The sequence below is a fragment of the Ammospiza caudacuta genome, chromosome 15 (assembly GCF_027887145.1).
Source record: "Ammospiza caudacuta isolate bAmmCau1 chromosome 15, bAmmCau1.pri, whole genome shotgun sequence".
In the NCBI taxonomy this organism is placed as follows: domain Eukaryota; kingdom Metazoa; phylum Chordata; class Aves; order Passeriformes; family Passerellidae; genus Ammospiza; species Ammospiza caudacuta.
Window position 1 is genome coordinate 18,555,229 of NC_080607.1, and position 10,775 is coordinate 18,566,003.

At 45.4% G+C, this 10,775-nt stretch overlaps 1 protein-coding gene across 2 annotated transcripts in view; it reads left to right on the plus strand.

Annotated features, from left to right (window-relative positions):
• Window positions 1-10,513, plus strand: part of ATP9A (ATPase phospholipid transporting 9A (putative)) — a 44,596-nt gene extending 34,083 nt beyond the window's left edge. For both annotated transcript variants that reach the window (XM_058814587.1, XM_058814588.1), the window contains exons 21-28: window positions 528-672; window positions 1,180-1,244; window positions 1,996-2,151; window positions 2,501-2,565; window positions 3,294-3,402; window positions 4,641-4,698; window positions 6,550-6,753; window positions 7,900-10,513. In XM_058814587.1, coding sequence (XP_058670570.1) covers window positions 528-672; window positions 1,180-1,244; window positions 1,996-2,151; window positions 2,501-2,565; window positions 3,294-3,402; window positions 4,641-4,698; window positions 6,550-6,753; window positions 7,900-8,036 — 939 coding nt within the window. In that variant the 3' untranslated portion in view covers window positions 8,037-10,513. The remainder of the gene's footprint in view (window positions 1-527; window positions 673-1,179; window positions 1,245-1,995; window positions 2,152-2,500; window positions 2,566-3,293; window positions 3,403-4,640; window positions 4,699-6,549; window positions 6,754-7,899) is intronic.
• The last annotated feature ends 262 nt before the right edge of the window (window positions 10,514-10,775 follow it).

Here is a 10,775-nt window from a genome sequence, read left to right on the forward strand (position 1 = left end):
TGCACTGCATAGTGTGTAACTCTGAACTGCATATAAAGTGCTAGCCCGTCTATGTGCAGTTTATAGGCTAGCCTCACAGCTCAGTCACACAAAACAATCCTTTTCCAGCCCCAGAGCCAATGCAGCTTCAGGCCCAAAAAGTGTAAACAGCAGGGAATTGAGGAGAGTGATCTGGGAGGATGGGACTGCAGAACCTGGAGCTGGAATTAGACAATTAATCACAATATGGAAATGGATCAAAACTTATCAAAGTGTGAAAAGTTGTGACTCAGGGTCCATCTTGGGCAGAGCCATGGCCAGGCTCTTGTGCTACCCAAGGTGTGTCCTTTGAAGGCCTTTTAATAAATCCCTACATTATTAAAGTATTTATTGAAATAGTTTATTTAGTTTATTTATAGTTTAGTTTATTAAATCCCTGCTGCCTAGGCTCTGTTCTAGGTAGCCTCTCAAGGCATCAGTAGGGTGGGCCGGGGAAAGGCCGGTGCCCACAGAGCAGGTGCAAGCCAGTGTGTGCTGTGCGTACCCAGGTGTGCCTGAAGTACTACGAGTGCGAGTTCATGGAGCTGGCGTGCCAGTGCCCCGCCGTGGTGTGCTGCCGCTGCGCCCCCACGCAGAAGGCGCAGATCGTGCGGCTGCTGCAGGAGAGGACGGGCAAGCTCACCTGTGCCGTGGGTGAGTCGCAGCAGGGCCGGGCACACGGGAATCTCCTCTCTGAGTGAACTCTCACTCATCTCACACCCCTGGAGATGGTTGATTTAGCGAGTGGTGGTTCTGTGGGGTCATAGAGAAAATGATCGAAATTTTGCATGTGGAAATTCAATACCAAACTCCTCATCAGCCTTTCAGGTGGCATCTTTGCAAAGCAGAGCTTGAACCTGATCAGGTGAAGTGCCACTGTTAATCTGAGCTGTGTTTCAGCATTGTAGATGTAATGGTGCCACCCGCTTTCAGCATTGGAGATGTAATGGTACCATCTGGGACTGAGATACATCAATCACTCATCTGGGAGTCCATTAAAACAAAACTTAAGAGCTTGAATTCATGACTTCTGTTTAAAATCTTGCTTTTGTTGACTGGGTTAAGTGTTATAATATTCCAGTGTGGTGCAGATGACTTTGGTGGGGTTGCAGGTTGCCCCTGTTGCTTAACTCCCAGTTTTGTTTGTGCTCTGCCCTGCAGGTGATGGAGGGAATGATGTTAGCATGATTCAGGAGGCTGACTGTGGTGTTGGAGTTGAAGGAAAGGTGAGATTACCTCATCTTTAATGAGAATTTCTGTGGCCAGTTTTCAGGCAACTCTTAAATGAATCCTCAGATATTTGTGCAAGAAAGGGAACAAGCTCCCACAAGAATCATCATCAGACAGTAGCCCTATAATGAGAAATAATTTGTCTGTAAAGGAGACTACTGGTAAAGGGAGTTTAAGTTCATTATTTGGTTCTTGACAGAATCCCTGAATTTGTTCTCTCATGGTTAGTTTTGGGGGTTTTTGATGCTCCAGGTGCTGGAGTTATAATTACACTGATAAGATATACCCCACATGCACAATTAAAAACTGCTCACATTGTTTGCAAAACAAACTCTGGGTTGGAGCTCTGATTCCTGCACCTGGGGCTGTGTGGAGCTGCAGGACTGGATTGGCAGCAGCAGACAGACTCTCCTTGCAGCGAGCCAAAATTGTGTGAACTTTTGAGACTGAGAATTTGTTCAGCACTGACTTGATAGGAGTGTCACGTTAACATGTGTGTTGTGAATCAGAATCCAGAGCTGCTTAGAATTGGAGGCCAAGGTTCAAATGGGAATTCTCCTCATATTTTTGCTCCTTGCTTAAAACCCACAGTGGAAGGAGAAGTACTGAGGCAATGCTCTCCCTCACCTAGCATAGTGCAAATATTCCTGGAAATTCTGTCAGTGATAACTCAATAATAATAACACAATATTCCTTGTTTCCAGTGCTGAGTGATCTCACTGTGCCTTTCCTTGCCCTTGTTCCCAGGAAGGGAAGCAGGCATCACTGGCAGCTGATTTCTCCATCACTCAGTTCAAGCACCTGGGCCGTTTGCTCATGGTCCATGGAAGGAACAGCTACAAGAGGTCTGCAGCCCTCAGCCAGTTTGTGATCCACAGGAGCCTCTGCATCAGCACCATGCAGGTAAAGGGGCTGCCAGAAGGGGCTTTCCAAAAGAGGTGAAGAAGCCAAATCATGAAGGAAAGGTCCTGTGTCTCATTTGCAATGCTGCTATTTCTTCTCCTGAAAATTTTCATGGGTTAGGACTTGAAATTGCTACTTTGATATGAAAGCACATGAGAAAATTCCTGGTGTTGGACAAATACCAGCAACTGCTCCAAAGGAATAGAAGGGGTTGATGTTCCATTAGTCTGTCATTATTTCAGGAGTTGGGAGAACCTACTGCAAGGATGTTCCAGTTTGAACAGTGTATTTTTAGGCTGTTACTTTTACTGCAGTATCTCAGTGCCTAAAAAACTCATTTCTTTTCCAGGCTGTTTTCTCATCAGTGTTTTACTTTGCTTCAGTTCCTCTCTACCAAGGCTTCCTCATCATTGGGTAAGAGCTCATTTTTACTGGTAATGTGGAGAACCTCTGCACAGTGAACACTTTTGGCCTGATGAACATGCAAGCCATGCACATCTCCACTCTGCTTCAGGAGCTGGGTGTGAGCCTTGCCCCCTTCAGTGCAGACACTTGCAGAAACCTTTCCAGCAGGATGGTTTGTCATGTTTGTGAAGCAGCCCATCCTCCAGGAATGTTCCCTTGGTCCCAGTAAAAGCAGAGGGACAGCTGTTCTGGGCTGGTGTCTGCACAGCAGTGAGAGGCAGTGCCAGGAAGAGAGACAACCCAACCTTAGTTCCTGCCCAAAAACTCTCTAAAACAGAGCATTGCAACTGTAATCCCAGCATGGCTTCTTATATTTTCAAGTACATAATTTAAAAACCAGCAAATTCATCTCCATTGCCTTCTGATGCAAACAGAATCACACCTGAGCTCTAGAGCAGACTTTGGATGGGCACAGGTCAATCCTTGGCTCCATAAGAACCCACGGCAATATTTGAACCAGTCACTTTTGTCTGAGTGTTCCTGATCAAAACTCACTCAAAAAGCCAATCCTGATGGCTTTTCCTTACCTGCAAAACTCTGGTGTGCTCCATTTGCTAGTTTTTATAATGTGTACATTATTGGGTACTTAAAGAATATGGTATTTCCTTTCTGGAGCCTAGCATTTGTTTGCTCATGTCTACCTGAGATAATTTACTGATTTCCTGCCTTCTTCCCAGGTACTCCACAATTTACACCATGTTTCCTGTGTTTTCTCTTGTCCTGGACAAGGATGTGAAATCTGAAGTTGCAATGTTGTACCCAGAGCTCTACAAAGATCTTCTTAAGGTGTGTGAGATTCTTGTTTGTGTGTTTTGCTTTAAGGCAAGATCCTCATCTTGATTTGAAACTGTAAATGTGTAAAGTCAAATATATTGCCAGGAGATCCAGAACTTTTTCAGGCAAAATTGTGTTAAAGTCAAATTTGAATCCACAGATAGAACCAGAATTTCTGGCAGTTGTTTATTGAATGCTGCATGAAATGCAATTTATTAAAAACGGCTGGGCAAGTAGAAGTTCCATTCTGTGGGAAATTCTGGGGATTTAATATTACCAATTTGTTCCATAATAAAGGGAAAAGAGAAATTGTTGGGGATTTGGCACTGTCCTGAGGCCAGAAAAGGGAAGAGGGGAAGGGATATGCTCATTTGATGGAGGCAGGGGCTTATCCCAGAGTTTCTGCAGTAGAAATTTGACTGCAGCATGATCTAAAGGTTTGCTTGCTGTGCCATTTTTGTAGCTTTAGCATCTATGTCAGGCCCCTCTCCTTAAACAAAGAAAACTTTATTTTATGTTTACCATAGAAATATGAGGAAGGTAGATCTTGTCTTAGGTTCCTTTTTAATTATTTTTTCTTCCTCCCTGGAAAATATTTTGAATAACTGGGGTATGCAGCCTGGGAACATCTTTCTTAGTTGGAGGAGAGGGTGGACTGAGTCTTCCCCAGCTCCTTTCCCTCAAGGATTGCTGTTAAACAGATACTCTGAGAAGCACTGCCTGTTTTTCCAGAGCCTCAATAAGTCTCCATCTGGTTTCACTTGGATGTTGTCTCTTATGTCATAAACCACTAATTCTTCAACCATCCTTAGGCCTGGTCTAAACATAGGGGGTTTTGTGCTGGTATAGCTGTGTTGGCTGGAGATGGGTTTTTAAAATCTATCTGCCTTCAATATGAGGGTGATTTGTGTGTGTCTAGAAATACAGTATTAATGTATTCACATTGATGTGCGTACACACATCTTCTATTTCATGGTGATTCAACTCCTGAGGCATCTTTGCACTGGATTAATTGTGGGTGCACTGAGGGCCAGGTTGTGCTGGGGAGCCCTGAGCTACCACAGCCCCTCCATGCATCCAGAAAAATGAGAATAAAGGGACACTACCTCAGCGTTGCTTGATTTGTTTTATTTTCTTTTATTTTTTCCAAAGCACCTACCAGTTCTTTTATTGATTTCTAAGTTGATCAATAAGTGAATTTTCATAAAAGAAAACCCCAATGGAGCTTTGTCTTTTTTTCCCCCACCCAGGGACGACCGTTGTCATACAAAACATTTTTAATCTGGGTCTTGATAAGCATTTATCAAGGTAAGAAATCAACTTCTGCTTGTGCCTTTAGATGTTGTAGTGTGTGTGGCTATCTGAGTTTTGGTATTGCAGAAGTCAAGTAAGCCATGAAATGAATTTCCCAAAGCATCCTTGCAGAGATGAATATATATTTTTTCGTCTTGGAAAATATCGGTAGTGTTACCAAAGGAAAAAATTATCTAAACCCAAATATTGGCAGTAATTGGTCAACGCTGTGATGTAGAATTCAAACCATTGTGCCTCTTCCCATCCGAGCCATCCACTGTCACTCTGTGCAAGCTCCTTGCAGTGCTGTAGTTACCCCTCTGTAAAGCAGAGCTCATTACTCTCCCTCCCCTTCTTTTGGGAGAAGTTCTCCAGTCTATGGATTTTGTAGTTTTTTGTCAACACGGAAAATGCAGCCTCTGTAGCCTTCTGTATTTTATCCAAAAATGGAAGTGCCAAGAGTTCTGGTTGCTTCACAGGTATCTGTGATTCAGGGTCACAGCCAAACTCACGTTCCTGATCATATCTCATACACTCTAATTAGGCTGCTAAAGCAATTAAGTAAATGCCTTAATTAAAATGCATTTCAACAGTGGATGTAGTAATTTGGTTATGTATCTAAGAAGATATTTTCTTTCATTTTGTCTTTTTCTAAAATCAAGGACTCTCAAATTCAAATGGTCTCTGTAGGTATTAATCAGGGAGTTGTAGAAAATAGGTCAATAATGTGGAGCTAAAAGCTGAAGTGGCAAAATTCCCTGTTTTCTCTTTATCAACAAGAGTGAGAATAAGGGGTCAAAATAAGCAGGTAATTCTTACAGATGTAATTAATGTTGCCATCCTCAGCAGGGAGTGAATCTAGGAGTGTAAAATCTCCATTAGCTTTATTTTCTGAAATCTATCACAGGCATCCTACAACAGGGATCAAGGGCCTGGGATGCTGAGTGACACAATGGCAAAGTCAAGGCATGGAGAGAACACTCCCAAGTGGTGGAAGGCTGCAGCCAGGGGGTGATGCATGGGGGGAAAGATTGCTCCTTGAGCTGAGAGCCCTCTCTGGTTACAGGCTTTGGTTAAAGTGACTTCACCAGTGCTGTGCTCAAGAACCAGCAAACAGCGGCCAAACAACGGGGCCAGTTGCTAGCAGAGATGAGCCCGACCAAAACTTGAGCAGCCCAAAAGTTTGGAAAGTTCACAGCTGGGTTTGAACTCTGTGGCTGGAGCTGGGTTCCCTCGCAGGTTTTCCCTTCCGGAGGCAGCCGAGTGATGGATGTTGGTGTGGATTACTCATGCTGCTCACATGAGTTATTTGTGCAGGTGGCCTGCACAGCCCTGGCCAGGCAGCATCGGAGCACAAACAATGCCTCGTTAGCAGGGCTTTAATGGGATCCTCTTAGGGGAGGTGTAAAGGGGAGAGATCTCAGCTCAGGCAGTGCAAATTGAGCCTCACTTGTATCCACTGAGCTTTTCAACACTTGGCTGCCTCTTGGCATGAAGCAGTGTGGTAGGATATAGAAGAATTTGATATCTTTTAGCTTATGAGTAGTGACCAAGTGCTTTTGTGGGAGGATAGGTTTCATGATGTTAGAGATCTCCAGTTGCCAAAACAGCATGTATTAATTTCCTATCTCCATGTGTCTATGAACATGATAGACTGTTAGAAAACTTTGGGTACCTCTGCTGTAACTTTTCCCTGCCTTCTCATCAGTTCTGTCTCCTAAATAGTAACTGATTGGTTGTCATTACATTCATCAGGTTTCATGAAAAACAGCCTCAAGATAGGATTGTTTCAGCCTTTCCAGGACCTAACTGTGGGTTTGAGAGCTGAGCCTGGTGTTTGACTGAAATAGTTCCATTCCCTTGCAGGTAGCATCATCATGTATGGAGCTCTCCTCCTCTTTGAATCCGAATTTGTGCACATTGTTGCCATTTCCTTCACGTCCCTGATCCTCACCGAGCTGCTGATGGTGGCACTGACCATCCAGACGTGGCACTGGCTGATGATCGTGGCTGAGCTGCTCAGCCTCTCCTGCTACATCGCTTCCCTGGTCTTCTTGCACGAGTTCATTGGTGAGGTTTCACGCTCTCCTCCACTCAGTTCATGGCCTGGATGGTAACAGGACTGAGCTGAGCAGAAGGCTCTTGGTGGAGCCAACAGCAGGCACAGTGACAGTGGTGCCACAGTAAGCTCTGTGGGATTTGAAGGCATTTGGAAGATATTTTATGGTTTCTTCCCACAGCAAAATGCTAGAGAAGGTAAAGGTGGTCAGGAGGGTGTGCTGATACCCAATGAATCTCATCCATTCTTTGAGCTCCAGCACATGTCAGCTCTCTCATGTAGCAGTGACCTTTATTTCCATGTGGGAATTTGACATGAAAGGTTGAAGTCTCTGTTGTTGGATTCAAAGATTTGGTCTTTTAAAATGGGAGAAGGAGCTGCCTCCTAAAACTTACCTTACTGTATCTGTTCACTGGGACCATTCTCTTACGGGTTTGGTTGTTGGTGTTTTAGTTGCCTGAAGCAGAGCTAATTCTGTTCCCTGGCTAGAGGAAGAAGGGTGGGGAGTTCCAGATTCCCCCAGTAACTGTCGAGTTGCCAATATCAGACCCATGGGCTTGTTCAGTGTTCATTCAGGAGCCACAAGATGTCACTGCTTCTTCCATAAAGATCTTTCCTAACTGAGACAACAGGGATAACTACCCCTGGCTGGATCTGTCTCTTGCATGTGGTTATTCCAGTTCCATTTTGAACGATGCTTTAGCTCTTTTTGTAAAGGCTCTGAGATGTTTTGGGTCAGGAGCTGTGTTTGCTGGGCTCAGCCAGGCAGCAGGGGCAGCTCCCAGAGCAGGAGGACACAGTGCTTGGCAGTGCCAGGAGGATGTCCCTGCTCCAGGTGGGGTTTGGGAGGGCAGTTACCTGTGAGAGCCACATTCCTTACACCCCACTGCTCAGCACATCTCTGCATCTTCTGGGGAAGAGCAGGGCAGAGGAGTGAGGAGCCAGGTATCATATGAGCTTTGATCTTGGAGGTGGGGCAGCTTTAAGAATTGTGAAATTCTTAGAATGGCCTGGGTTGGAAGGGAGCTTAAAGATGATCTGGGTCCAACCCCGTCCCACAGGCAGAAGGAAGCAGCGGGGTATTGAGCTGCCTTTCCGCACCCCTTCCCAGAAGGATCTCCCTGTGGTTTTGACTCTGTGCTCCTTTCTCCACACAGATGTTTACTTCATTGCCACCTTGTCGTTCCTGTGGAAGGTCACTGTCATCACCCTGGTGAGCTGCCTGCCCCTCTACGTCCTCAAGTACCTGAGACGGAGGTTTTCTCCCCCCAGCTACTCGAAGCTCACGTCCTAGGGCCGCTGCTGCTGGCACACAGAGACAGGCATTGCCCAGGGCCCCGAGACACCCCAGCTGCTCCCCAATGAACAGTCCTGTCCCTCAGGGCCCCGTGGTGATCTCTGGTACCTGCTGCTGTGGTGAGGCACTTCCAGACTGCCCTGGACGGGACCCCAACACCACAAGGGACTGTTTGGAGGGTGGAGGCTCTGAGTTCATCCGGTTCTTGGCACTTTTGTTCTACTTAACTGGGGTCAAATGCATGGAACTGCGATGGCAATGGGTTTCTCTTGCATGGTTCAAAGTCTGTGGAAGCTGCTACCTGACCTTGGGATTTACATTTGACAATTTGAAGTGAATTTTTTAAGTGTCCACGCTGTCCTTGCATTGTGTTACCTTTTGTTAAGTTTATGTTATTCGTCTTTTTTGATTCAAGTAGTTACATTCTTTTTACATCTTGGAAATCCCTTAATGTAGGTGATGCACTACACTGCTGACAGCTGATTCCTGATTTATGGCATGTTGTTTCCATAATGGGGCTCCAGCCTGTCGGATCTACACACACTGGAGAATCTGAGCGTGTCTGAGATTTTCCTTCCGTTGAAATGTGGTCACCCCAGTGATTTTGGAGGTATCCAGCCATTGATAAAGACAGAAAAGTGGTAGCTCAAAATGAGAAAATTCAGTTTTGTTTAGCTTTCGTGCTTCCTGTTAAAAGGAGCAGTGACATAATAGTTTCACTCTGTATTTATTTGTGTAGGAGAAAATTATCTAAACTAAGGCAAATCCTCTTTGGAACACAACTTTGCAGTTGATCATCCTTGAAATGTGTCGACAACGTGAGAAGAGTCTCGTACTGTTCTGCAGACAATGTGGCAGACGTGTCTTGAATCCTTGGAGACTGAAAGGAGAGGTCACAGAGCTGCTACTCCTCACAGCTCCATGAAATCTGTTTCCTGTTAGTGTGAATCTTTGAGGATGAGCTGCAAGTAAGCAGAGGCACTCCTAGGTGGATGTTTTAATGACATGCTCCCTGCAGAGAGGAAGTTTTTGGAGCCTTGCACTTGCTTGGCTCTAAAAACCAAACCTGAATCACAAGAGTGGGTTCATACAAAGGCATTAGGCTGAGTGCAGAGCAAATTTATGTGTTTATCGTTCTCAAAAATTAAACTCAGTGAGTTCTGTCATTATTATAATTATTTAGTCCACATTATAATTTCATGAGGAGAGCCACACGTACTTGGGCTTCTCAGTAGGACAGAGACTTACAGGGACCTTTTAGAGCTGGGTTGGTGCATCAAGCACGGATGGGCTTTTAGAGGCAGCCATCCTTGTCTGAGGCTCCTCGGTCTGTGCTAAATTAGCTGCTTGCTGTCTTCTTCCCACATCAGAGAAACCACGGGCGGAGCTGGCACTGCTTGGGACCCTTGTTCCTTGGCTGCCCAGGGGGAGAGAGCCCAGGCCTGAGCTCCTGTCCCAGAGCAGAGCCAGGGCTCCCTTCTGGCAGTTGGGCTCACAAACTCCTGTGACTTAATTAATTAATGCCGTTTTGCCAGAAAGGTCCTTAAGGCTGTCTTCATCATGAGAGGATAGTGTTGGCCATGCCGCTGCTCTGGAGTCCCCAGACAGCATTTCACAGAATCATGGAATGGTTTGGGTTGGAAGGGACCTTAAAGCCCATCCAGTGCCACCCCTGCCATGGCAGGGACACCTCCCACTGTCCCAGGGTGCTCCCAGCCCTGTCCAGCCTGGCCTTGGGCACTGCCAGGGATCCAGGGGCAGCCACAGCTGCTCTGGGAGCTTGTGCCAGGATCTCACCTCCCTCCCAGGCAGAATTTCTTCCCAATATCCCATCCAATTTGCTTTCATTAGTTTAAGTACAAGAAGCAAGAATTCCTCTTGGCCCCAGGTGGTGACTGGGCAGCCCAGTCCCCCTGGGCTCTGGTGCCCAGCCCTGCCCCTCTCCTGTGTGTTGGTAGCTCAATGTCCTGCAACAGCAACAGTGCCAAGCTACTGTGTGTAAATATTTGAGACATATAAATGGTAGAATTCACTGTTTCCTCAAGTCAATACAGTTTACACTGAGTGGACCATATTTGCAAACTATTAGCTTACACCAAGAAAGGGAGTGAACTGTGATTTCATTTGTATTTATTGAATCATAAGTTTAGTAGCAATTTAGTAGAGTTGATAGTGATCTAGAGCTGTGTTTTGGGACGTGGATTATGTTCTTTGCAGTTTGTGTTTTTGCACAAGGTAGTAAATCCAGAAGTCATTTCTGCCTGGATATATACTACATCTTTTCAAAGCAGTCAGAGACTAAAACTGCCATCTAACAAACAGCAGGAAAGAGGAACACTTCTGTTTTTCAAGTTTAGCACTTTATGTTTGCAATCCATTTCTCATAAGTTATTTAAAAATGTTTTTAAAAGCAAAATTTAATACACATGTTCCTATTTACTGTACATTAAAATAAATGGATTCTCTGCTGGAAATTTCATCTTTTCCTCTAGTATGCTCATAATTTGTACTTTTGGGGAGTGAAGCATTGTTTTATTCTTCTGTGCAGTATCTTGTTCGTGGCCTTAGTGTTCTTCCTGTTCCTTTCTGTGTGGGTTATGTGCTGTAGCAGTTCCTGTGTGACCTGTGTGCTTTGGGCTGCCCAGGTGATGCCCCTGGCTGCCGGTGCAGTCTCACCGTGCTCCTGCTGCCCGTGGCTGCCAGCACCCCGTGCTGAGCTGCTGAGGGTGAGGTTTT